Source organism: Mobula hypostoma, chromosome 24 (genome assembly GCF_963921235.1).
Source record: "Mobula hypostoma chromosome 24, sMobHyp1.1, whole genome shotgun sequence".
Taxonomy (NCBI): domain Eukaryota; kingdom Metazoa; phylum Chordata; class Chondrichthyes; order Myliobatiformes; family Myliobatidae; genus Mobula; species Mobula hypostoma.
The window spans coordinates 42,539,608-42,566,518 of NC_086120.1; the positions used below are offsets into that span (position 1 = coordinate 42,539,608).

Here is a 26,911-nt window from a genome sequence, read left to right on the forward strand (position 1 = left end):
TTGCCTACACATCTCCTTTGAATTTATCCCCTTACCTAAATGCATGCCCTCTGGAAAAAGATACCAGCTGTCTACTCCATCAATGGCTCTCAATCTTATAAACCCCTTATCAGATCTCCCCTCAGCTTCTGGCGTTCCACAGAAAACAACCCAGTTTGTCCAACTTCTCTTTCTAACACATGCTCTTTAACACAGGCAGCATCCTGGTAAACCTCTTCCACATCCTCTCCAGAGCCCTGACATACAAATACTCCAGATGCAACCTAACGAAATTTATATATCTACATCATAAACTCCCGACTCTTGAATTGAATTATATACTAATAATGGCCAGTAAACAGGGTCCACAGTAATTTAGCAGTTAAAGGGCATCTATTTAAGGAGAATAAGAAGATATGGACTAAATGCGATAAGACATAGGAGAAGAATTAGGCCATTCGGCCCATCAAGTATGCGCCACTATTCCATCATGACTGATTTATTATCCCTCTCAACCCCATTCTCCTACCTTCACCTTTAATGCCCTGACTAATCAAGAACCAATCTTATAGGCATCCGTTAGTCTTGCGAGACCATGGATCTGCGCCTGGAAAGTCTTCACTCTCCAGGGCACAGGCCTGGGCAAGGTTGTAGCAGTTGCCCATGCTGCAAGTCTCCCCTCTCCACGACACTGATGTTGTCCAAGGGAGGGGCATTAGGACCCATACAGCTTGGAACCAGCGTCGTCGCAGAGCAATGTGTGATTAAGTGCCTTGTTCAAGGACACAACATGTTGCCTCGGCTGGGGCTCGAACTCACGACCTTCAGGTCGCTAGTCCAATGCCACTTGGCCACATGCCCACAAGAACCAATCAACCTCTGCTTTAAATATACTCAATGGTTTGGCCTCCAAAGCCATTTGTGGCAATGAATTCCACAGATTCACCAACCTCTGACTAAAGAAATCCCCCTTTATCTCTGTTCTGAATCCTAGATTCCCCCACATCATTACTACATCCACTCTATCTAGTCCTTTCAATATTTGGTAGTTTCAATGAGATCCCTCCTCATTGTTCTGAACGCCAGGAAGTACAGGCCAGTCATCAAATGCTTCTCATACCTTTTCATTCCTGGAATCATTCTCGTGAACATCCTCTGGACCCTCTCCAATGCCAGCACACAGTTTCTTAGAAAAGGGGCCTGAGCAAATAGGCTTAAATGACATGGTCAGCATGGACATGGGCCCATTTCTATACAGTACAATTCTGTACTCATTAAAGTTCAAAGTAAATTATCAAACTACATGTACATCATCATAATCAACCCTGAGATTCATTTTGTTGCAGCCATTAACAGTAAAGTGTCATGTGTGAAGCCAAGCAGAGCTGCAGAACAGATGATGTTAATGAGAGAGATAACGAGAGACGATGGAGAGCCATTCAAAATGCTAATAAGAGAGAAGAGAGAGATAATGAGAGAGAGACACATAAGTCAGATGTTGGCCTCTGCCACAGACAGTTTGCTTTGAACCTGAACTGTTCATTAACAATCCTGCTGAGACAATAGGAAGTGTGAAGTTTGATGGACAGATGATACCCCATCAGGGGGATAAAAATAGCGGGTTTGCTAAGGCACGACACATGCCATGAGACCCTGGAAAGAGCATTGTGCCCCACAAGTTGTTGGGAGTTTGGAGGACGGATTCACGGGAATCGGTCAGAGGCTCACAGGGTGTAAAGGTACGGCCGCTGGGGACCTGTTGTGTGTCCGCCCTTGCCTGGGTGCCGGGTTCACCACGGAAGAACGGTCGCATCCGGAACAGAGGGGTTACAGTCGGTGACCACAGCGGGATCAGAAGGCATCGAAAGGTTTGCCTGAAACCAACTGTATCTCTCACTCTCTCTCTCCAATGGTACAACAACAGCGATTACTTCGAACTACACTAGACTGAACTGAACTCTGCTTCACCTTAAGACTTATCATTTTACCCCTAGACTGCGGTAGAGCTTGGTTGATTCCTATTACCCTATTTCTGTGTATATGTGTATACTATCATTGCTAACCTGTTACATTTATATCCTTGCGGTTAGTGTACTGTATTACTTATTTTTGTCAATAAAACTTTATTAGTTTCTAGTAATCACAGACTCCAACGAGTGTTCCATTTCTGCTGGTTTGACAACCCAGTTACGGGGTACGTAACATAAGTAATAAATAAGCAATAAATATTGAGAACATGAGATGAAGAGTCCTTGAAAGTTGAGTCCATTGGTAGTGAGAACAATTCAGTGTAGGGGTGAGTGAAGTATTATACCAAAAAAACGAGATGATTCAATCACCTTTACTATCTTTGGGAAGAAAGTATTATTCAAGATTGTACCTCTTTTTCTGTATCGAATCCTGCCATAAACCAAGCATTATCAACATTAAATAACAACAGGGCTTAATGTGACAATTTGCTTAGTTAAACAGCTCACCAACACGCAGCCCAAGTTCAAATAACAATTTCTGTAACAGACAAGTGCATACATAAATGATACTGCCACTGTGTCAAAAGCCGCATCAATTCTTTTAAGTAAGCTTTTGAAAGGCATAACACATTAGACAGACAGTAGACAAATTCAAAATCATTGTCAACTACATGTGCATACTGCACATTGAAACAAGATGCACATAAAACGCGCCAGGTCAAACTCCAATCCAGCCTGGCTTTTTAAAGCTGTGCATTTTGGAAATGTTTAAAAGATGTAGTTTGAACATGGGGTAAACAATGTTCAAAACAGTGGGGGGGGGGAAGGAAGAAATATTGAGGAACTCTTTTCTCACATCAGAGCGCAAATGCGAACCAAAAAGGCGGGGCGTTAACAGAGAAAAAAAAATCTGGAACGTCTTCAAAATGGAAACAAAACATTAATTGTACATGTTAAAAAAAAATCAAAATCAGGAGTGTTTTATAAACAAACACAGCTAGAATGCAGTCTCAAAACCAATTTTAGATTAGCCAGGTGTGAAGACTTTAAATTGCTCTGCTGTGAATTAGCCTTCTTCCAATTATTCTGTAATAAATCAAGTAACATCCCTCGGTTTCCACGGTCAACAGACAAAACGTCTAACCTCGTAAAAAAACACATACCTCTTCAAGGCACAAAAACGTGGGTTTGGTCAATCCAGTGGAAGTAACTTAATAAATATTGAGAGGAGAGGGGAGGGGAGGGGGCGGAAGGGACATCTGTCACCAAGCTCTGCTCGAAGAGAGCATCGCCGCCGGCGCCGTCCCCGGTTCTGCAGCCGCAGGCGGAGCGGAGCGCATGAATGAATCGGCGGAGAGGCAGAAACCCGCCCGCCTTCCCTTCCAGCCACACACAGGGCGTGATCCAGAAAGGAAACCACCTCCGTGCCCTGCGGCTCTCTCGCTGCTGAAAGGCAGACAAAATAACAGCGGGCCGAAACCTCACACCACCAAAAACTCACGCAATTATATCTCTGCTGAGGGGAGAAGAAGCCGTCAAAAGCAAACTGGAAAAAACCCTACCCCAAGTAGTATGACTGTTAAAAAAAACAATAAAATTCCCCGTTAAAACTAAGTAGGGTGATGGAAAACTGAAATGCAACGGGGAAGGCGGCCGAGGGTGGTTAGCTTTTCGTTGTTCCCGGAGGGGCTCGGAGCCGCCGGTTACCGGCCGCGCAAATGGTTTTAAATTTTAAATGTTTAAATGCTCGAGCTCCCAACCGCCGTTATCACCCCCCCCCCACACACACACACACACCCCGCCATCCGCCTCTCGCCGGCCCGAGGCCGCACTCACTTGAGCAGGGCGAGGAAGGCGGCGGGCTCCACGTCGGGCAGCTCGATCTCGGTGGAGGTGGTGGCCATGCCGCCGTTGAACATGGCGTCGAAGACGGCGCTGCCGACGGCCAGCACGAAGCGGTGAGCGGGGATGCGCTGCGTCCCCATCCCCTTGCCCACCAGGAAGTGCACGTCGCTCAGGATCTCGTTGTTGAAGAGGAAGGCGAAGCGCTCCTTCACCGTCGTCTTCGTGGCCTGCCAGTTGTACATGGGCTCCCGGTAGATCACCACCGCGGCGGCGGCGGCCGCCCCGGCCCCCGGCCCGCCCGGGCTGACCCCCAACATCGAGGGCGGTGGCGACGAGCCGGTGCCGAGGGTCGGGCTGCCCGAGCCGCCGCCATTAGGGACGTTGACTCGGTTGCAGGGGCTGAGGTTGCTCCCTCCCGCCGCCATCTTGAAGTGGCGTCTGTTTACAAACAGCGAGCTCAACAGCGTGGCCCTCCGTAAAGGAGGCTGGGGTAAGTCAGCCCTCCCCAATTACCTTCTCGCCACCATATCGACAAATATTAGGACCTTTTATCTTTTATGTTGTTTTAATATAAAGTGACCCGCGCCATCCTCAGACGTTCAAAAACAATCTTGCATCATTGGCTCCGAGAGACCGAAAATACGTTTAGCTCGGTCTGCAATATATTCAATGAATATAAGTTGACCCGCGCCATCCTCAGACCTCAAAGCTACCTCGTATCATCAGGTCTTACCTAGTGACCAGAATGTTTATCTCAGTCTGCAATATATTCAATGACTTTTCCTGCACCGCTCCACGTTCCACACTCCTGACTCACCTGTAGACCAGTTGTAAATATGTTTTGCTCAGCCTGCAGTGACTTTTCCTACAGCTATACACACCATATCCCCGACTCGCCTAGACCGAAATGTTTATTTAATTCTGCAATATATTCAATGACTTTTCTTACACAACTCTACCTTCTATATTCCTTCTCTTTTCTATAGACCAAAATAATTCTGCATTTCATTCTGCAATCTAGTCATTGACTTTTCCTGCACAGCCCCTTTCCATAGCCCTTGACTTGCCTTTTGACCACAAAGATGGCTTTATCTCGGTCTGCACTGGCTGTTTCTGCACAGTTTTTGCAGCAGAGAATTCCAAAGGGTCTCAATCCCCTGGAGAGGAAATACCGCCTTCTGTCTTTAATGTGGTGACCCTTTTAATCATAGAGATTTGGAGGGGCAGCGTGATAGAGCTGCTGCCTCAAAACTCCATTGACTCAGGTTCATTCCTGAACTCTTATGCAGTCTGTGTTATGTTCAAAATCAGGTTTATTATCACTGATATATATTCAATTCAGTTATTGGAGAGCCGACCTTATGAGAATAGGTTGAGTGAACTCAGCCTTTTCTCCTTGGAGCGACAGAGGATGAGAGGTGACCTGATAGAGGTGTATAAGATGATGAGAGGCATTGATCGTGTGGATAGTCAGAGGCTTTTTCCCAGGGCTGAAATGGTTGCCACAAGAGGACACAAGTTTAAGGTGCTGGGGAGTAGGCACAGAGGAGATGTCAGGGGTAAGTTTTTCACTCAGAGAGTGGTGAGTGCGTGGAATGGGCTGCCGGCAACGCTGGTGGAGGCGGATATGATAGGGTCTTTTAAGAGACTTTTAGATAGGTACATGGAGCTTAGCAAAATAGAGGGCTCTAGGTAAGCCTAGTAGTTTCTAAGGTAGGGACATGTTCAACACAACTCTGTGAGCCAAAGGGCCTGTATTGTGCTGTAGGTTTTCTATGTTTCTAAAAAGTAAAATAGTTAATGGATTCATGGACCATTCAGAACTCTGACAGTGGAGGGAAGAAGAGCTGTTCCTATAATAAGTGTGTTTTTAGGCTCCTGCACCCCCTTTGTTGTCCTGTTCTCCCTTTAACTGCATGGGTTTCCTTCAGAGGCCTTGATTTCATCCCACATTCCAAGGGTGGGTTGATGGATGGTTAATTTTAATTTCTGTGTGACTGTTTCCTGGGGAGGAGAAACATGCTGTCAGCATCCATCCTATCAAATCTACTTAGAATCTTACATGTTAAATAAGAACACTTCTCAATTATCTAAACATCAGAATCAGATTTATTATCACTGACGTCATGAAATTTGTTGTTTGTGGCAGCAGTTCTGTGCAGGACATAACAGGTAATAAATGTCACATAGATAAATAGTCATTCAGCTTACGGGGCCAGCATTGACCATCGAACACCCATCTACACATCTAAATTTCCTCATCACCTTAATCTTCTACTCCCTCCTTACCTATACTAGAGGGAATTAATATACCAATCATACCCATTGACTCTGGATTGCTGCAGCACTAACTATAGCCACTGTGCACTTGTAAATCCACAGCCCAGAGGTCTGACTTCATTTCATCTTAAATTATCATTCTGGTTTGAGTCTTCTTTGTAATGCTCTAGATCAGGGGTTCCCAACCTGAGGTCTATGGACCCTTCGATTAATGGTAGGGGTCCATGGCATAAAAAAAGTTGAGAACCCCTGCTCTAGAAGATCTTCAGCAGTTTCTCAGAACTTAAGAGTGCATGTGAAGCTTGGAAATGAGACGAACTCTGAATGCGGCTTGGCAAGTTGGTCCCCGTATCACTGTCAATATTGTAGTTATTAATACCGGACTTGAACTGGGGTTATAATTAATTATAGAACATAATATAGAAGTAAATATAAATGACCATGGACAGAAAAGGAAGACAGGGAGAGAACATACTTTGTACTTTTTCATGACATAGAAGGAAGCTAGTACAGCCACTACATCTATGCTAGTTTTACAGAGCAAAACAGCGCGCGCAGGCAGAGGATCGGCCCCAAAAAGGGCGCCAGGCCATCTTCACCAGCAGGGGGAAAATCCCGCGTGCGGAAAGGGTCTGGGAATATGCATTCCCCACAGTAGTCCCGCCCAGGGAGGGCGGGAACGGGAAGGCTTTAAAGCAGGCCGCGAAGTTTGAATAAATCTCTTTCATCACAACTCCAACTCACCGACTCCGTGTGGTTATTCTAGCGCTGTGTGTAGCACCCCGCTACAAGGTCATAATTAAGCCTAGGTTACTGGAATTATGAAGCAGTTAAGCTGCAAGCTGTTCAATTGTGCTGACCTCTATCATCTTCCAATATCAAGTTAGTTTCTGTAATGCAGAGTGATGACAGAAGAGATCAAAAGTTCCAAGTTCAAAAAGTTCAAAGTAAATTTATTATCAAAGTACTTGTATGTCACCATATACAACCCTGAGATTCATTTTCCTGCAAGCATACTTACCAAATCTATAGAATAGTAACTATAACAGGATCAATGAAAGATCAACCAGATTGCAGAAGTAACAAACTCTGCAAATGCAAATATAAATAAATAGCAATAAATAACAAGAACAGGAGAAAACAAGATAAAAGAGTCCTAAAAGTGAGATCATTGGTTGTGGGAGCGTCTCAATGGGCGGGCAAGTGAGTGTAGTTATCCCCTTCTGTTCAAGAGCCTGACATTTGAGGGGTAGTAACTCTTCTTAAACCTGGTGGTGTAAATCCTGAGGCACTTGTGCCTTTGACCTGATAGTAGCAGCGAGAAAAGAACATGGACTGGGTAGTGGGGATCTCCGGTGATGGATGCTGTTTTCCTACTGCAGCGTTACATGTTGATGAGATCAATGGTTGGGAGGGCTTTGCATGTAACGTACTGGGCTGAATCCACTACCTTTCATAGGATTTTTCATTCAAAGGCATTGGTGCTTCCATACCAGGCCGCGATGTAGCCGGTCAATACACTCTCCACTACACATCTGTCAAAGTTTTAGACGTCATGCTGAATCTCAGCAGACTCCTAAGGAAGTAGAAGCACTGCCATGCTTTCTTCACAACTGCACTTGCGTGCTGGGTACAGGACAGATCCTCTGAAATAAGTTGCTAACCCTCTCCACCTCTGATGCTCCGGTGAGAACTGGCTCATGGACCTCTGGTTTCCCTCTTCTGAAGCCTGCAATCAGTTCCTTGGTCTTGCTGACATTGAGTGAGAGGTTGTTTTGACACAACAGTGGTGTCATCAGCAAACATGAGTATGGTATTAGAGCAAAGGAGAACAATGTAAAAAAAATTCCAAGCATGTTATACAACAAACCGAAAAGAAATCAAAGAGCATGGTAAAAAGAGATGAAAAGATCATAAATTTACTCTTCAAAAATACATTATTTTATAGCTTCTTCCATAAATTCTGTGAATTAATAGTGCATTTGCTAATGATGAACATAAATTTACTCTTCAAAATAAATCAATAATAATTTTTTGCTTCTTTTGAATGTAGGACATGTCCTCTGGCCAGTACATAGAATTACATAAAATGAATAGAATTGAAACAGTATTTGGCACTAATATTCAACCTCAATGTGAGCCTTCTCCTGTCTTACTTCCTTTAACCCTAAATGAAAATCACAGAACTGCACTTACTAGGAATCTTAAATAAAAACAGAAAACATTGGAAATAAACAGCAAGTCAGAAGGCATCTAACGCTTGAAACTCATGGAAAACTTCAGCCCCGCACATCAAAGTTACTGGTGAGGTCCTGACGAAGGGTCTCAGCCTGAAACGTCAACTGTACCTCTTCCTAGAGATGCTGCCGGGCCTGCTGTGTTCACCAGCAACTTTGATGTGTGTTGCTTGAATTTCCAGCATCTGCAGAATTCCTCATGTTTGCGAAAACTTCAGCCCATCCAGTCCATATCAAACCATTTGACTTGCCTAGTCCCATTGATCTGCACCTGGACCATAGCCTTCTGTACCCCTCCCAATCCACGTACTGTTAACTGTTAACATTTCATTGTTTCTCCTATCTTCTGTCTTCTATCATTTTGGATCTCCCCCTCCCCCTCCCACTTTCAAATCTCTTACTAGCTCTTCTTTCAGTTAGTCCTGACGAAGGGTCTCGGCCCGAAACGTCTACTGTACCTCTTCCTAGAGATGCTGCCTGGCCTGCTGCACTCACCAGCAACCTTGATGTGTGTTGCTTGAATTTCCAGCATCTGCAAAATTCCTCGTGTTAACATTTCATTGTTAATATGTTAACTATTTACATCAATGATTAATCTTTCATTAGAATCTGACATGAAACATGTTTTAAATGGTGCCTGATCTGATGAGTATTTCCAACACTTTCTGTTTAATTTAATTTCTTTAATCCTTTCAGTATATCCTTCTTTCTTACTGTATGTGTTTATGCAGCTTCCATGTAAATGCCATATGCTAGATTCTTAATTAATCAATAGCTGATTTAGAACTTGGGTGTTAATTATGCAAGCCTTTGAAAATTCACACTTAATTTGTAAAAAAAAAATTTGTCTTCAATTTAAAATGCTTGCACTTTCAGGTTTAAAAAGTCCCAAGCTTTAAGTTCTAAAGCTTGCAATTTCAAATTTAAGAAGCTTCCACTTTCAGGCTTAAAACCCTGCTTCCAAGATACAGTAAAATTACATTAATAGCAAAAGTATTGTAATTGTGCATTAATTAATATAATAATAGTATCATCATCATCATTATGTGCCATGTCATTTGATATGGGCGATCATGGTCTTGACCATGATTGTTCTTGGTGAATTTTTCTACAGAAGTTGTTTGCCAGTCCTGCCTTCTTCTGGGCAGTGTCTTTACAAAATGGGTGACCCCAACCATTACCAATACTCTTCATACTCTTCAGGGATTGTCTGCCTGGCATCAAGTGATCACATAACCAGGACTTGTGATATGCACCAGCTGCTCATAGGACCATCCACTACCTGTTCTTATGGCTTCACATGACCCCGATCAAGGGGCTAAGCAGGTGCTACACTTTGCGCAAGGGTGATCTGCAGGCTGGCGAAAAGGAGTGCCTTACACCTCCTTTGGTAGAGACGTATCTCCACTCCACCACCAGACTTGGGGTCACGTAACTAATGGTACAGCATAATATGGGCCCTTCAACACAAAATTGTGCTGTCCTGTGTAAACCTACTTCAAAGTTCAAAGTAAATTTATTATCAAAGTATGAATATGTCACCATATATTACACTGAGATTCATTCTCTTGTGGGTATCCACAGTAGAAGAATAGAATCAATGGAAAACTGCACAGCTGTATAAAAACAAGAACGGTTAGGACAGGATGGGAAACAGTTTCTTCCCCCAAGCCATTAAACTTCTGAACTTCCTGCCGCATCGTATTCGAAGTGTCACTGGTTAATCTGTTCCGTATCTTACAATATTTATTATTACTGCTCTTTAGTTTGTTATTTATGTGTGATTCATCTGTAGATTGTATCCTTGCCTTCATAAGTTATCATGTGTTATGTGTGCTATGTGTACTACTGTGCTTCAGTCCATTTTTGAGGTGAGTGAAGTTATCTCGCCGGTTCAAGAGTCTGATCAATCTACTTCAGATCAACCTAATCCTTCCTCCTACACAGCCCGTAACCCTCAATTTTTCTTCTGTCCATTGGCCTATCTAAAAGTCTCTAAAAGCCTATAAAAATGTCTTACCCACCACTCTTTGTATAAAAATACTACCTCTAATATCTCCCCTAAACTTTCCTCTACTTAGTTAAATGCATGTCCTTTGGCATTGGCCAATGGCATCCTGGCAAAAGGTGCTGGCTGTCCACTCTCTCTAAACCTCTCATTATCTTATACTCCTTATCAATTCGCCTTTCATCCTCCTTCGCTCCAAAGAAAAAAGCCCTAATTTGCTCAACCTTTCCTCAAAAGGCATGTTCTCTAATCTAGCCAGCATCTTGGTAAATCTCCTCTGCACCCTCTGTAAAGCTTTCACACCCTCCTGTAATGAGGTGAACACAGTACACTAATTGTAGTCTAACCAGAGTTTTATAGAGCTACACCATAATGTAGCTTGTGAACTCAGTACTCTGACTAGTAAAGGCTAGCACACCATATGGGTTCACCTATCAACTTGTGAAATGACTTTGAGAGATCTATGCATGTGGATCCCAAGATCCATCTATTCCTCCACATTGCTCCATACTGCCATTGACCTTGTACTCTGCCTTCAAGTTTGATCTCTCAAAGTGTATCACTTCACACTTTCCTGAATTGAACACCATCTGCCAGTTCTTTGCCCAACTCTCTTGCATCCTGTTGTAACCCGCAACAACCTTGTACACTATTCACAATACCTCCAACCTTTGTGTCATTTGTAATACTAACCCACCCTTTCACTTCCTCATCCAAGTCATTTATAAACATCACAAAGAGCAGGGACACCATAACGGATTCCCGCAGGACTCGACTAGTCTAATCATGTTGATTGGGATGTGGCAGAAGAGAAGACTGTAGTCATGTATTCATGCTTTGTCTTTAGTTTTAGTTTGGTTGGGGCATGGGGTAGACCAGGGAAATTGTTTTTTAGGGTTTATGTTTAAGTACGTTTGAATATACTTAAACCGCTTATTTCATTATGTCACTAGTTTTAGTTTCATTAGTTTTTTATCGTTACAAGATTGCTCGCCTTTGCTGGTTTCTTTAAAAAGGATTGAATGTACCTTCTTCAACTTAGAACTTAGTTGTTTTTGGAGTGCGTCATACAGTGTAAACCCCTGTGCTTAGTCTCCAAGTGGTTTTGGTTTGTTTTAAAGTAAACACTACTCCTACCATAAGGAACTTTGTCCAACGCCTTACTAAAATTGACATACACTGCCTCCATGTAATAGCTGTGTCCATATATTTGCTGCGTAACATTGCGGTAATAGTGCATTACCTACAAGTGAATTATGGAAGGTTGTTTTAGAAAATCATTAAACATACAGATTTATTGAAACTATTTACACAGCAGTACTGAATCCTGCAGTGAAATTGTACTGTAAAATGTCCACAAATTCTTGATTGCAAACTTTCTTTGAGTGCTACAGATGTGAACTAAATTCCTTGCGACATATTAAATATGTGTTAATGTGTTTTGTGTTATCAATCGATTATCCATAGAGGCGTTTCGCGTCATTGCATTGGACAGTTGAAATTTGCCTGAATATTTTACCGTAACAGATACTTAATGTGTTATATTTCTGTTAAAGATCCAAGGGTAGTGAAATAAAGTTATCAAACTTTAAAACACAATATTAGCATTTTCCAATAATGAAAAGTATGGATCATCTGGGTCAATTGTCAACCGCATCCCTGGTCGTCTTGTCAGCTGGCTTTATTTTCCTTTGAGAAACCACTTGTTTACTTGAGTGTGCAAAGATAAGATAAAAAACTTTCCCAAAGAGTTTGGTCTTTACATACATGCCAGGGTTTAGAATATCAGGCAGGTGGTCAACTGTTATTGGAGTACTTCCAGACCTTAGAGTCATAGAGCATTACAGCCCTGAAACAGTCCTTTCAGCCCATCTAGTCTATTCTTGCCTGGTTTTATGCCTAATCTCATCCACCTGCACCTGGATTATAGCCCTCCATATCTCCCTCATCCATGTACTTATGCAAACTTCTCCTGCATGTTACAATGGACCCTGCATTTATGACTTCTGGTGGCTGCTCATTCCACACTCTTAGCACCCTGTTAGTGAAGTAGATTCCCCTTAAATATTTCACCTTTCAATCTGAATCTTTAGGTTCATCCAACCTGAGGAGGAAAGATCAGCATGTATTCACGCTCTACGTCTTGTAATATTGTATACCTCCTGAGTTCCAGGATATAAAAGTCCTAACCTATTGAACCTATTCCTGTAACTCAGGTCGTCAAGTCCTGCAACATCTGTGTAAATTTTATCTGCACTCTTTCTGGCTTATTGATCTCTTTCCTGTAGATCGGTGATCAGAACTGCAAACAGTACTCTAAATTTGGTCTCACTAAAGTCTTAAACAACCTCAGCATAACATCTCACTCTTATACTCGGTGTCCTAGTTTATGAAGGCCAATGTGAAAAAAAGCTCTCTTTTCAACTCCATGATGCCACTTTTAAGGAATTATGGATCGGAATTCCCAGCTGTCTTTGTTCTACTGCACATCTCAGTGCCGTACCATTCACTGTGTAATTCTTACCCTGGCTTGTTCTCCCAAAGTTCCACACCTTAACTTATCTGCATTAAATTCAATCTGCCATCTTTCAGCCTATTTTCCCAGGTGGTCCAGATCACTTTGTAAGCTTTGATGGGCTTCCTACTGTCCACTACACCCGTAGTCTTAGTGTCATCACAAATTTGCTGATACCGTTTACCATATTATCATCTAAGCATTAATGTAGATGATGAACAACAATGGATATTGTACTGGTCCCAGTGGCATAGCATTAGTCACAGGTTTCCAGTCAGAGAGACAGCCATCTACTACCGCTCAGACTTCTCCCACTAAGTCAGTGCTGAATCCAAGTGATTACTTCATCCTCAATGCCAAGTAGCTTAACCTCCTGGACCATGTGCAACTTTGTCAAAGGCCTTGCTAAGGTTTGTGTAGACAATATCCACTGCTTTCAACATTGTTAACCTCCTCAAAAAACTCTAAGGTTGATCATCTGACCTGCCAAACACAAAGCCATATTGCTTATCCCTAAACAGCCCCTTTCTAACCAAATGCCTATATATCTTGTCTTGTATGATACCTTTGAATAATCTACCCATAACTGACATCAGGCTCACCAGTTTATAATTTTATGGCTTCTTCTTAGAGCCTTCCTTAAGTAACGGAACAACGTTAGCTATCCTCCAGTCCTCTGGCACCTTCCCTGTGGCAAAGGACATTATAAATATCTCTGCCAGTGCCCCTGTAATTTTGCAGTAGCCTCCCATAAGGTCCACCACATCAGGGCCCGAGGATTTATCCAGCCTAATTCTCCTCAATAGCAAGCACCTCTTCTATAACCCAGATACAATCTGTGAGTTTGCTACTCATTTTCCTCAGTTCTATAGACTCATTGCCTGTCTCTTGAGTAAATACAGATGCAAAATATTTGTTTAAGATCTCCCCCATCAACTTAGGCTCCATGCACAGATGACTACACTGATGTTCAAAGGACCAATTTTGTTCCTTGCTCTTCTTTTGCTCTTAATATGGCTATAAGAGCCTTTGAGATTCTCTTTCACTTTAGCTAGAGCAACCTCCTATCCTGGTTTATCCCTCCTGATTTCTCTTTTAAGTGTTGTCTTACATTTCTTAGACTCCTCAAGCACGACCTTCATCCTAATAATCTATACTTGATATGTATCTCTTTTTTCTTTACCAGGACCTCAATATCACTTGATTACCAAGGTTCCATAATTTTGTTAGCCTTGCCTTTTATTCTAACTGGAACTTAGGGATATTGTTCTCTCAATATTTAAGTTTTAAAGGCTTCCCAGTTACCAAGCAGCTCTTTGCGAGGAAACAATCTACCCCAGTCCACACCTGCCAGATCACTTTGTTTTCTTCCAGTTTAGAATCTTAATCTGAGGACCAGTCCAATCCTTCTCCATAAACACCATGAAACTAATGGAATTATGATCACCAGCTATGTAGTATCCAGGCCAGGATCACCAGACCCAATAACCGTTACCTTCCCAAAGCAGTAAGGCTAATCAACACCTCCCCCAGTAGCCCACCCCCCCCGCCACCTTTATCATTTCCTGTCAGAGTTGCCTTATATATAGTCACTCCTGTGCCTAGAGTCACTTTATGGACATGCAATCAATCTATGTATATAAGCTATTTTATTGTATTTTTTTTATTATTTACTTTAACTTATTGTTTTTTTTTATGCTGCCTCAGATTCAGAGTTACACATTTGCTTTTCATTTGCACTTGTGTACTGGAAATGACAATAAACGATCTGCATTATGGTCTGGTATGGGGCGGGGGGGGGCTGCTACTGCACAAGATCTAGGTGTTGCAGAGACTTGTAAAATTAGTCAGCTCTGTCATGGGTACTAGCCGCTGTGGTATCGAAAACATATTCAAGGAGTGGTGCCTTAGGAAGGTGGAGTCTATCATTAAGGAGCCCCCACTGCCAAGGATATGCCCTCTTCTCATTGTTATCATCAGGAAGGATAACAATGGTACAGAGGAGATATCAGGGGTAAGTTTTTTACGCAGAGAGTGGTGAGTGTGTGGAATGGGCTGCCGGCGACGGTGGTGGAAGCAGATACGATAGGATCTTTTAAGGGATTCCTGGATAGGTACAATAGGCTGAGAAAAATCGAGGGCTATGGGTAACCCTAGGTAATTTCTCAGGTAAGGACGTGTTCAGCACAGCTTTGTGGGCCATAGGGCCTGTATTGTGCTGTAGGTTTTCTATGTTTCTAAGGAGGTACAGGAGCACACACTCAGCGATTCAGGAACAGCTTCTTCCACTCTGCCATCTAATTTCTGAGTGGACATTGAACCAATGAATACTACCTCACCTTTTTTTAAAAATTTATGTTTTATTTGCACTACTTACTTTATCTTAACTATTTAATCGACATGCACTGTATATACTTACTGTAATTCTGTTTTTTTCTGTTTATTTATCATGTATTTCATTGTACTGTTGCCATAAAGTTAATGAATTTCATGACATGCCCGTGATGTTAAACCTGATTCTAATTCTGATTCTGAATCTAGATCCAAACTGTTTCCTTACATTCACTTCTGTCATCTGCTCTGTCTCTTTCCCAAGAGGAAATTCAGTGCTGAGCTCTCTCTAGTTGGAACCTCTACATATTAATTAAGGAAACTTGTTGAGCATATATGACAGGCTCTATCCTATTACAGTATGGGAGTCCTAGTCAATATGTGGAAAGTTAAAATCACCTACTGTGACAACTTACTATCACTACTGCCATGGTAACCTAGCAGTTAGCTAGGATAGAAATCTTCAAATATTTCCATTTTAGACAGCTACAACTGAAATCCACAGTTACAGCCATGGACAAAACAATAAGCAACATTATTGTAAGCCATTTAAAGACCCTGCCTTGTGTTTGTAAAAAAAACTATTGCTACTCAAAGTTAACAAATTTCGGACAGCAATCTCCAGTCGCAAGTGTGGTTCCCCATTAAGACAATGGAAGAGAGAGTGCTGCGCTGGATTAAAAGTTCATTTAAGGAGAAGAGGGTTCCAATTTCCACTACTGACTATTCTGCTGGCAAACGTACAGTCTCTGGAAAATAAAACAAAAGACTCAGAGCAAGATTGCCAGACCAGAGGGACATCAGGGGCTGTAGTGTTTTGTGCTTCATAGATACTTGGCTATTCCCTGCCATTCTGAACGCAATGAAACAGATTGCTGGTTTCAGGCCTCACCACAAAGATAGGATTGTTGAGTCTTTCAAAGGCAGAGGGGATGGTGTGTGCTTTATGATTAATATCTTGTGGTGTACAGATGTGGCAGTTCTGTCCCAGTCCTGCTCACCCGACCTGGAACATCTAGCAATCAAATGCCGTCCATTTTCTCTTCCATGGGAGTTTTCAGCCATCATCTTGGGAGCTGTGTACATTCCGCCTCAGGCCCGTATCAAACAGGCTCTAGACTAGATAAATTGAACAACGTAATTAGCAGGCATGAAATAGTGCACCCTGATGCCTTCCCCATCATTTTGGGGAATTTTAACCAGGCCAGTTTGAAAAAATCTCTAAATAATTATGACTGTGTGGCTGGGCGTAGCGCAAATGCCATCTATAAATTTGCTGATGGCACAACTATTGTTGGCAAAATCTCAGATGCTGACAAGAAGGTGTACAGGAGTGAGGTAGATCAGCTGATTAAGTAGTGTTGCAGCAATAACCTTGCATTCAATATCAGTAAGACCAAATAATTGATTGTGGACTTCAGAAAGGGTAAGACGAGGGAACACACACCAGTCTTCATCGAGGGAGCAGAAGTGGAAAGGGTGAGCATTTGCAAGTTTATGGGTGTTAACATCTCTGAGGATCTATCCTCGGCCCAACGTATGGTTATAGTTACAAAGAAGGCACAACAGTAGCTGTACTTCATTTGGAATTTGAAGAGATTTGGTATGTCACCAGGGACAGTCACAAATTTCTACAGGTGTACCATGGAGAGCATTCTGACTGGCTGAATCATCATCTGGTGTGGGGGGAGGCTACTGCACCGGATTGAATTAAGCTGCAGGAAGTCGTAAACTCCATCTAGCTCCCCCAGCACTAGCTCCCCCAGCATCCAGGACAACTTCAAGGAGCGATGCCTCAAAAAAGGCAGCGTCCATCATTAAAGACCCCCACCACCCAGGACATGCCCTCTTCTCATTGCTAACATCAGGGAGGAGGTTCACGAGCCTGAAGGCACACATTCAACAACTCAGGAATAGCTGCTTCTCCTCTGCCACCAGATTTCTGAATGGACTTTGAACCCATGAACACTACCTCACTACTTTTTTTTCTTTCTTTTTGCACTGCTTATTTAATTTAACTTTTAAAAGGTATATATACCTACTGTAATATATAGTTTTTGTATAGTGCAATATATTGCTGCATAACAACAAATTTCATGACATATGCCAGGGATATTAAATCTGATTAAGATTCTGATTCTTCACACCGTGCCTGAAGGTTGTCTAGTCCTTAATGCTTAATGTTTTACATGCTGAGGAGTTGCAAATGGAAGGATGCCTTGGGCTCTGTGAGAAATAGAATTCTGCAGCAGCAACACACATCAAAGTTGCTGGTGAACGCAGCAGGCATTTCTGCAGCAGCAGACTTTTTATTGCAAAAAATATTCTATACCTTGGCACATGTTGCATGCTTAATATGCCTTTCCAGGCACCAAATACTTTAAGAGTCCTATATCAGGTGTTATTAGAATGTCTGATGTCATACAGTGTCGTAACAAAGACTTTGGGATTCTTGTGCCAAAAGATTTACTCAATGTGATTGTGGAATGCAGAAGCAGAGCTACAGTGTAAAAGCCCTTGTTATCTTTGCTGAATTCTCACATCTACTGAGGATCAGTGTGATCATTGAAGCAGACAGTTACTGCTTCATTTAGACCATTGGGGGAAGAGAAAGCACCGTTCGCAGTGACCACAAGATGGAGTATTAGTGTTATTCAAACTGTATTTTAAAAACATTTTGTAACCCTTTATATTATTTGTAAAACATGTAAAAGAGATTAACTGGTAATTTGTAATAAATGCACAATAAAACTTATAAATTAATTTACAGCTGTGGGGGATACATTGATGAATAGAATGCTCCAATGGATAACCACAATAAATAACACAAATCTGATAACATTAGTTAATGGATAAGTAAATCGAGTTGGTCATTAAACATATTTTAACATTAGTCATTACAATGAATATACTCTAAGTGGTTCAGTGTAAGGAAGGTGCCTTTTTAAACCACAGAGGAAGGTTGTGCAGCATGTTTCGACATTATCGTGATAAGGACTTTTTTCAGCAGCAAAGTAAATGATTGGTTCTGCTGTTGTCATGACTGTGACTGCTGGGACCATTTCAATTGGTTAGCTGAGGTCTCTTCTTTATTGGTGGCAAGGTGGTTACTAAGGTTACATTTGTGCTATTGTTCAGGGATGTTTTACAGTAGAATTGCATAAAGATGATCTTCAGTTTTTACATCTCGAACCATATTTTTCATTCCTTCATTAAATTTGTTACTGATTGGCTTAAGAAAATAAAATAACCAGAACGTGTGAATATGAAAAGCACAGTTTTGCTGAATGTAATTTTATATTAAGACAGAAAAATAATTAATTTTTAATTTTTAAGATATAAATCCGTTTAACTATTGGGTGAAAAATTATTATGTGTTCTGTTTTGTAACTCCAGAAATTAATTGAAAGAAAAAAAACACAGGAGCTTGGAGAATGTGTCAACTTAGCTTTTTTTTAGTGAGATGCTCATAAATAATGTGGTGGCATGATGATGTATGCCATTCACGTTCTTCTTACTTATAACCCATAATGAATTATGTAAACAAAGAGTGCTTAATCAAACAATATATTTACTATATTACTCAAATATTACTGAAATATTGATTACATCACACTCCTGCTTAGTTACAAACTCTAACTCAAATATGTAACATATTGCTCTCTAGTCATCTATTTATGAATATATATATAGAGAGATATATAGAGATAGATAGATATGCAAACGTTTGTAGATCCAGGCTTTTCAGAAGGCCTTTGACAAGGTGCAGCATATGAGACTGCTAAACAAGATAAGAGCCTATGGTATTACAGGAAAGATACTAGCATGAATAGGAGATTGTCTGACTGGCAGGAGGCAAAGACTGGGAATACAGGGGCCCTTTTCTAGATGGCTGCCGGTGACTAGTGCTGTTACTCAGGGGTCGGTGTTGGGACCGCATCTTTTCATGTTATATCAATGATTTGGATCACAGAATTGATAGCTTTGTGGATGATACAAAGGCAAGTGGAGAGGCAGGTAGTGTTGAGGAAGCAGGGAATCTGCAGAAGTACTGAGATTAGGAGAATGGGCAAAGAAGGGGCATATGGAATATAGTGTGGCGAAGTGTATGATCATGCACTTTGGTGGAAGGAATAAAGGTGAAAAACAATTTTCTAAATGGGGAGAAAATTCAGAACTCAAAGGTGCAAACAGACTTGGGAGTCCTTGTGCAGGATTTCCTACAGATTAACTTGCAAGTCGAGTCAGTCAAATGTAATGTTACATTCATTTTGAAAGAACTAGAATATAAAAGCAAGGATGTAATGCTGAGGCTTTATAAGGCATTGATCAGACTGCACTTGCAGTATTGTGAGCAGTTTTGGGCCCCTTGTCTAAGAATGCTGCTGTTGGACAGGATCCTGTGGAGGTTCACAAGAATGATCCTGGGAATGAAAGAGTTGACTAATGAGGAGCATTTGATGGCTCTGGGCCTGTACTCAGTGGAGCTCAGAAGAACGAGAGGAGATCTCATTAAAACCAATTAAATGTTGAAAAGCCTCTAGAATGGATGCGGAGTGGATGTTTCCTATAGTGGTTGAGTCTCGGACCAGAGGGTACAGCCTCAGATTAGGAAATTATCCTTTAGAACAGAGGAGGAATCTCTTTAGTCAGAAGGTGGTAAATCTGTGGCGTTCATTGCCACAGATGGCTGTGTTCTTTAAACTCATTGGGTTCTTTAAAGCAGAGGTTAACTTGTTCTGGATTACTAAGGGTGTCAAAGGCTATGGGGAGAAAGCCCGAGGTTGGGGTTGAGAGGGATAATAAGTGAGCTATGTTGAAATGTCCTAATTCTGCTCCAATGTCGTATGGTCTAACCTATGGACTCATTTTCAAGAGCCCTACAACTCATTTTCTCAGTATTATTTATTTACCCCTTTTTGTATTTGCACAGTTTGTCTTTTGTACAACGGTTGGTTGTCAGTCTTTTTAGTTTTTCATTGCTACAATTGTATGTTTTATTATTTTGTTAGAACATTTTATTGCAGTAAGGTATTCTTTCAGAAGTTGACATGGTTGATGTAGGTAGGGATGATGTTCCTTCTGGTTGTTGGTGATCAGAATCAGAAGTCATGCACTCAAAGTAACTGTTGGATTTTCATGACTGAGAGTTCAAAAAATCCTTCACGACGGGTAGCAAACCTTTAGAATTCAGTACCCACGAACCTTAGTTGCTTCTGCATATTCAAAACAAAGATCTAAAGATCTTTGGACTTTAATGAAATTAAAGAGCAGGTGGTTAGTATAGGAAAGTTGCACTGAAGTAAATGATCTTGCTAAATGATAGATCAGGCTCAGGGCCAAAAGGCCTTGTCCTGTTTCTATTTTTTACTGTTCTTTTTCCATTTTATTTTAAAAGCTTCTATTCACCATCCTCCTGGGCATCACATTACATACCTTGCCTATTCATGCAATTATAAAATTTCTCATCTCTGGCTCTGTAGCCAATCTCCTTGAGTATATTTACTGCTGATGGCTTTTGATGTATTCATGTCTGGTCAAGAGACTCGGTTAACTTAACACATTTCACATTTTTTTGATTTCTTTCTCACCGGACATTCAGCTATTATGCTGAGCTGAATGACAAAAAAAATGATCTAGTGGGTGTATATTAAATGCAAAATCTTTAGTTATTTAGTTGATTGGCTTTAGCAAGTACCTATTCAAAAGGAAGTGCCATCTGTATATTTATATCTCATGAATGTATGCCAACATCAAGAGATATCTGAAAGCTGTGATTACTAATACACAAGCCTGTGTAAAGACAATTACCATTTCATTTACACTTCAGTCAACACAGTATAATGGATCAAAGGCATTGGCATACAATCTAAAATTTCTTTAGAAATATTTTTCATTATGGCTACCAAATATGTACTGTAACTTCATTAATAAAAGCTGTTAATTTTTGTTTATTTTTGTGTATAATATTTAATGCTACATATTTCTATCAGATTGTAGTGTGTGACCTTCTGTTGCACTTTCCTTTTGTGGAAGCCTCTTACAATCAGCAGTTACACCCTGTTCTGACCATATCTGCTTTCTAGACAGGAAATATTCGCCAAGTTCTTACTCATTTGGCATATTTTAACATTTTTTTCATAATTGAAATAATTTCTGGTTACAGATCTCCCATTTTTACTGTTTGTTCTCTTAATCAGATTTCTTTCATCTTCAGAAATTCTCTATAGTTGTTTAATTTTACCATTCTACTGACCCATGAATCAGAATCAATGTTTGAGGCAGCAATATATTGTAATACTTAGGTAATTATAGAGGGGAAATCATTGAATTACTTTGTGTGTGTGTGTGTGTGTGTGTGTGTGTGTGTGTGTGTGTGTGTGTGTGATATATAAAAGCACAGTTCACTTAAATAAGTAGTACAAAAATTAAAAATAAAAAATATAGTGAGGTAGTGTTCATCTGTTCATTGTCCATTCAGAAATTGGATGGCAGAGGGGAAGTAATTGTTCCTGAGTCATTGAGTGTGTGCCTTCAGACTACTGTACCCCCTCCCCAATGTTAACAATGAGAAAAGAGCATGTGCTGGGTGATGGGAGTCCTTAATGATGGATGCCACCTTTTTGAAGGTCCTGGAGTCTGGGGAAACTGGTGCCCATGATGGAGCTGATTAAGTTTACAACACTCTGCAGTGCTCCCATCGTTTCTGTAAATTCAAATTTACATTCTTCTGATGCAAGGAAACTAAGTATAATAAGAAGGTTTTGATGGAGTCTGCTGCCTAGCTAACTTGAACATGGTAAATGTTTCATTGGAAAAAAAAGGGGGCTATATACTTTATACTTTATTGTCACCAAACAATTGGTAATAGAACGTACAATCATTAAAAAAGTGTGTTGACTGTGTGGGTCGTGTCCTTGATCATCCTGGCAGCACTGCTCCGACAGCGTGCGGTGTAAAGTGAGTCCACGGACGGAAGATTGGTTTGTGTGATGTGCTGCACCGTGTTCACGATCTTCTGCTGCTTCTTTCAGTCTTGGACAGGACAACTTCCATACCAGGTTGTGATGCACCCGAGAAGAATGCTTTCTACGGTGCATCTATAAAAATTAGTGAGGGTTTTAGGGGACAGGCCAAATTTCTTTAGTTTTCTCAGGAAGTAAAGGCGCTGGTGGGCATTCTTGGCAGTGGACTCTGCTTAGTTGGACCAAGTCAGGTCATTTGTGATATTGACCCCGAGGAACTTAAAGCTTTTGACCTTTTCCACTTGGGCACCACCAATGTAAATTGGGTCGTGCAGTCCGCTACTCCTTCTGAAGTCAACAATCAATTCCTTAATCTTGCTGATGTTGAGGGATAGGTTATTGTCTTCGCACCATGCCATCAGATTCTTAATTTCCTCTCTGTACTCAAACTCATCATTACCCGAGATATGGCCTACAATTGTTGTGTCACCAGCAAACCTATATATTGAGTTTGATGGAAACTTGGCTACACAATCATGGGTGTACAGTGAGTACAGCAGGGGGCTCAGTACACAGCCTTGTGGGGCACCGGTGCTCAGAGTGATTGTAGAGGAGAGCTTGTCCCCTATTTTTACAGCCTGGGTCCTGTCTGTGAGGAAGTTGAAGATCCAGCTGCAGATCTGAGTGCTAAGGCCCAGGTTCCGGAGCTTAGGAATCAGTTTATTTGGAATGATGGTATTAAAGGCAGAGCTGTAGTCAATGAAAAGGAGCCTTACGTATGTGTCTTTATTCTCCAGGTGTTCTAAGGAGGAATATAGGGCCAGAGAGATGGCATCTGACGTTGACCTGTTGCTCTGGTAGGCGAATTGCAAAGCGTCGAGGTTGACTGGTAGGCTGTGACTGATGTGTGCCATAACCAATCTCTCGAAGCACTTCATAGCAATTGATGTCAGAGCCACAGGTTGATAGTCATTCAGGCATGCCACCCTGCTCTTTTCATGTGATAATACCACAGTTTTTGATCTGTGACATTATTTAAAGCTAGATTTCATAATATTAAGGAATCTATTGTTATATCAGGGATTGATGTCCCATTTTGCAGTGAGGGCTGATTTATTTCACTTCTAGAATATTATCTGTTCATTTATTCCCATTCTAAACTTGTAAAAGTTCCTATAGGTTAGCTGTGAAGGTGGTATTTGTTGTGTATTTAATATTTCATTAATATTTGAGTAATCGTGTATGTGTGTGTCTATGTATGTGTGTGTGTATATATATATAAATGTGTGTGTGTGTTCATTAAGCATTCTTGTTTGTTTAAATAATTCATTACAGGTTATATGTATAAATACATTAATTGCATAAGTCATCACGCTACCACAAGATACGTGCGCACCTCACTACGAGTAAACTCAAAGTTAGACCTGTAATCCTGGACTCCCATGTCTTCCTCTGAATTAGTTTAATATTTTTAAGTTACAAAACACAATAATATTCTATTGTTATACAAAAGCTGTGTCTACAGAAGTAGTCCTAGAGCAGAATAAATGTACAGACATGTCCTTGAAATTTGAGTCAAGGATCCAGCAAATGAAAACCGAGAAGATGGTTGAATAGGTTTGCATGAGTGAATTATGCAGATTTGAAGGTAAGAGAGGGAGGAAGTTATTTTAGAGATGGAGCATTTGCATGACTATTTAGAATGTAATGAGAAAGGAGAATGGGAAACAGACAAAAATGAGTTTTCAGTATAAAAGTCAATGATACTTTATTCCCTGGAGCATAGGAGAACAATTAGAGATTTGATAGAGGTATACAGAGTTATGAAGGGTATAGATAGGATAAATGCAAGCAGGCTTTTTTCCACTGAGGTTGGGAGAGACTAGAGCTAGAGCTCAAGGGTGAGAGGTGAAATATTTAAGGGGAACCTGAGGGGGAACTTCTTTACTCGGAAGGTGGTACAACTATTGGATGCAGGGTTGATTATGACATTTAAGAAAAGTTTGGATGGGAGGGTGATGGAAAACTATGGTCCAGGTATGAGTTGATGACTAGGCAGAAAACGTAGTCAGCATGAACTTGATGGGCCAAAGGGCCGGTCTCTATGCTGTAGTGCTCTATGACTACAGAAGAGAAGGGATAGCCTCACCATTCAAGCTTTCCCTTTTAAAGTCAGTTCTGTGCTCAAAAGCTTCTGTTATTTATTCATTGTTGGTGTTTTTCATATCAGCCTGGACAGTGGGCTCTGAGAGCCTTTGATTCAACAGTGATTCACAACCTGAAAAACTTCACATGATGTTAGTCGGGACTATCGTCCAGTAGAGGTCATTGGTTAGTAAACAATTGTGAGAAACCACCCGTTAAATTTATTTCCTTGTACTTTAGCAGTGCCACAAACTTAATGTTCTGCAGAACCATGCCCAGCAACTGAAAAGGGCAACTTTCACCTCCTGAATAGACTCATTTGATTTGACCTGAGACAATTTTTCACATTGTTGTAGCCATGTTAAAATAGATTAGCTGGAGGTCTGGCTGGTTCTGGAGTGCTACATCTTCAGAATCACAGGTGCAGTCAGTGTCCAGTGCTGTCAACTGTTTCATATTATCACTTGGAATAGAACAATTGAATAAAGTTTGGTTTGTGGGTTGATGGGGATCTCAGGAGGAAGCTACAGTGGGCAATTCATTCAGCATTGCTGGTAAAAGCTGGCAGAAAATGCCCCATCCTTGTCTTTGTTGCTCAACTACTGATCTCTCTCATCTTTCATTATGGAGATGTTTTTAACGAGCTTCACTTTTCTGGTCCTTTAGTTGTCCACCTACAATTTGAGCGCTGCACTTTTTTCTGCTTTACTGGGGTGGGATTGCTTAGTTCTGTTTATTGTAATCACGTGTCACAGCAATCAACTCCAATTGTGTCAGTTGCTGTTCTTGGCATTCCCTTCTGTTCTTCATCGAACCAGATTTGGCTGTTGCCTTGATAAAAACCATAAGACTTAGAAGCAGATTTAGGCCATCCTAATTAGGAGCACTCCATAGACTGTCTTTGCTCCTCGCTGACTCAGTAAAGTAGGCAGCGTAATCTGAATCCCCACCTATCCTGGACATTATCTATTCTCCCCTCTCCCACTGCACAAAGATAAAAAAGCCTGAAAGCACATATCACCAGACTCAAGGACAGCTTCTATCTCACTGTTAACAGACTCTTAAAATGACCTCCTGTATGATAAGATGGACTCTTGGCCTCACAATCTACCTTGTTATAGTTCAATAGTTCCATTTAGTATCAGAGAATATATACAATATATGACCTGAAATTCTTACTCTCCACAGATATCCTCGAAACAGAAGAAAATCCCAAAGCACCCCGCTCCCCTCCCACGCACAAACAGCATTAAGCAACATCACCTCCTCCTCTCCTCCCCACACCACCCACCATGCAAGCAATAGCAAAATCCCTTGCATGTTATCAGTTATCTGCACTGTATTCCTTTGTTTTTATACTTAATTGTTATTGTTTTACCTTATTTTAGTTCAATGCACTGTAGTGATTTGGCTTGTATAAACTATGCAAGGCATCTTTCACTGCATCTTGGTTCACAGTGACGGTAATAAATTAAAACCACTGGGCTATCAAATCTGCTCCACCATTCAAGTTTGTGATTTTTTTTCAACCCCATTCTCCTGCCCTGTTATTCTTAATCCTTTCATCAATCAAGAACCTATCAATCTCTGCGTAAACACACCCAATGTCTTGGCTTCCACTGCTCTTCATGGCAATGAATTCCACAGATTCATCACCCCCTGGTGAAGATATTCCTCAGTTTTAAAGGTACAGTCCTTTACTCTGCGCCTGTGCCTTCAGATCCTAGATCTCCGACTAATGTCCACTCTTTTGATATTTGCTGGGTTTCAGTGAGATCCCCCTTATCCTTCTGAACTCCATCAAGTACAGGTCCAAAGCCTTCAAATGCTTCCAATACATTAATGCTTTCATTCCTGGGATCATATTTGTGAAACTCCTTTGGACCTTTTCCAGGTCCAGCATATCTTTCCTTAGATACAGGACCCTAAATTTCTCACTATATTCCATGTGCAGTCTGGCCAGCACCTTATAAATCCACAACTTCATCACCATCATTATGTGCTGTGTTGTATGATGTGGGTGATCGTGGTCCTCCATCTATCTTTAATCTGAGAAATTCTTTTAAGCTCTTCAAAACTTTTGCCTGCCCTTCCCTTGATGTAACTCAAGAATGGCATGCGTTGTCGATCACAACTTTTTCTTACATCAGTTTTTCCCATCACTGCAAGATGTTTGAGCTTCTCTTTCCTCAGTAGATGTCCCCAAAATTCCAGCTACTTCTTCCTGATTGATGATTTCAGCTCTCTTCTTATTCTGGCTTTTCGCAACACTTCCTCACTTGTTACTCTGTCCTTCCATGATATTTACATTTTTCTTCTCAAAAAATCACATTTCTGCGGCTTCGAGTCTTCCCTTATTTTGCTCTGATATCGTCCAACATTCGCTTCCACATGTTAGTGTGGAATGAACGTAGCACCCCAATACTGAGTTTCCTACCCATAGAAACTTAGTTATTCTTTAGTATCTCACTCAAACGTTACTTTCTTGAGATGGTACTAATGGTCTTGAAGTTGCATAATGATGTGGAATACAATTCTGCTGCTACTAATGCTCTACTGTGACTCATACATGCCCAGTTTTGAGCTGCTGGATATTAGGCTTTTCTTTTCACAAGGACAGTGTGATGGCCACTCCA

General features: G+C 41.2%; 1 protein-coding gene and 1 long non-coding RNA gene across 8 annotated transcripts in view; one reads left to right on the plus strand and one right to left on the minus strand.

Annotated features, from left to right (window-relative positions):
* LOC134337540 (BTB/POZ domain-containing protein 2-like) overlaps window positions 1-4,621 on the minus strand; it is a 43,922-nt gene extending 39,301 nt beyond the window's left edge. For 4 of the 6 annotated variants that reach the window (XM_063032650.1, XM_063032648.1, XM_063032649.1 and 1 more), the window contains exon 1: window positions 3,786-4,279. In XM_063032650.1, the coding sequence (XP_062888720.1) occupies window positions 3,786-4,219 (434 nt within the window). In that variant the 5' untranslated portion in view covers window positions 4,220-4,279. Of the gene's footprint in view, window positions 1-3,112; window positions 3,668-3,785; window positions 4,280-4,527 lie in introns of those variants that run through there. The other 2 variants (XM_063032653.1, XM_063032651.1) reach the window with 2 other exon arrangements.
* LOC134337543 (uncharacterized) overlaps window positions 4,147-26,911 on the plus strand; it is a 281,379-nt gene continuing 258,614 nt past the window's right edge. For both annotated transcript variants that reach the window (XR_010016021.1, XR_010016020.1), the window contains exon 1: window positions 4,147-4,284. This is a non-coding gene — a long non-coding RNA (uncharacterized LOC134337543). The remainder of the gene's footprint in view (window positions 4,285-26,911) is intronic.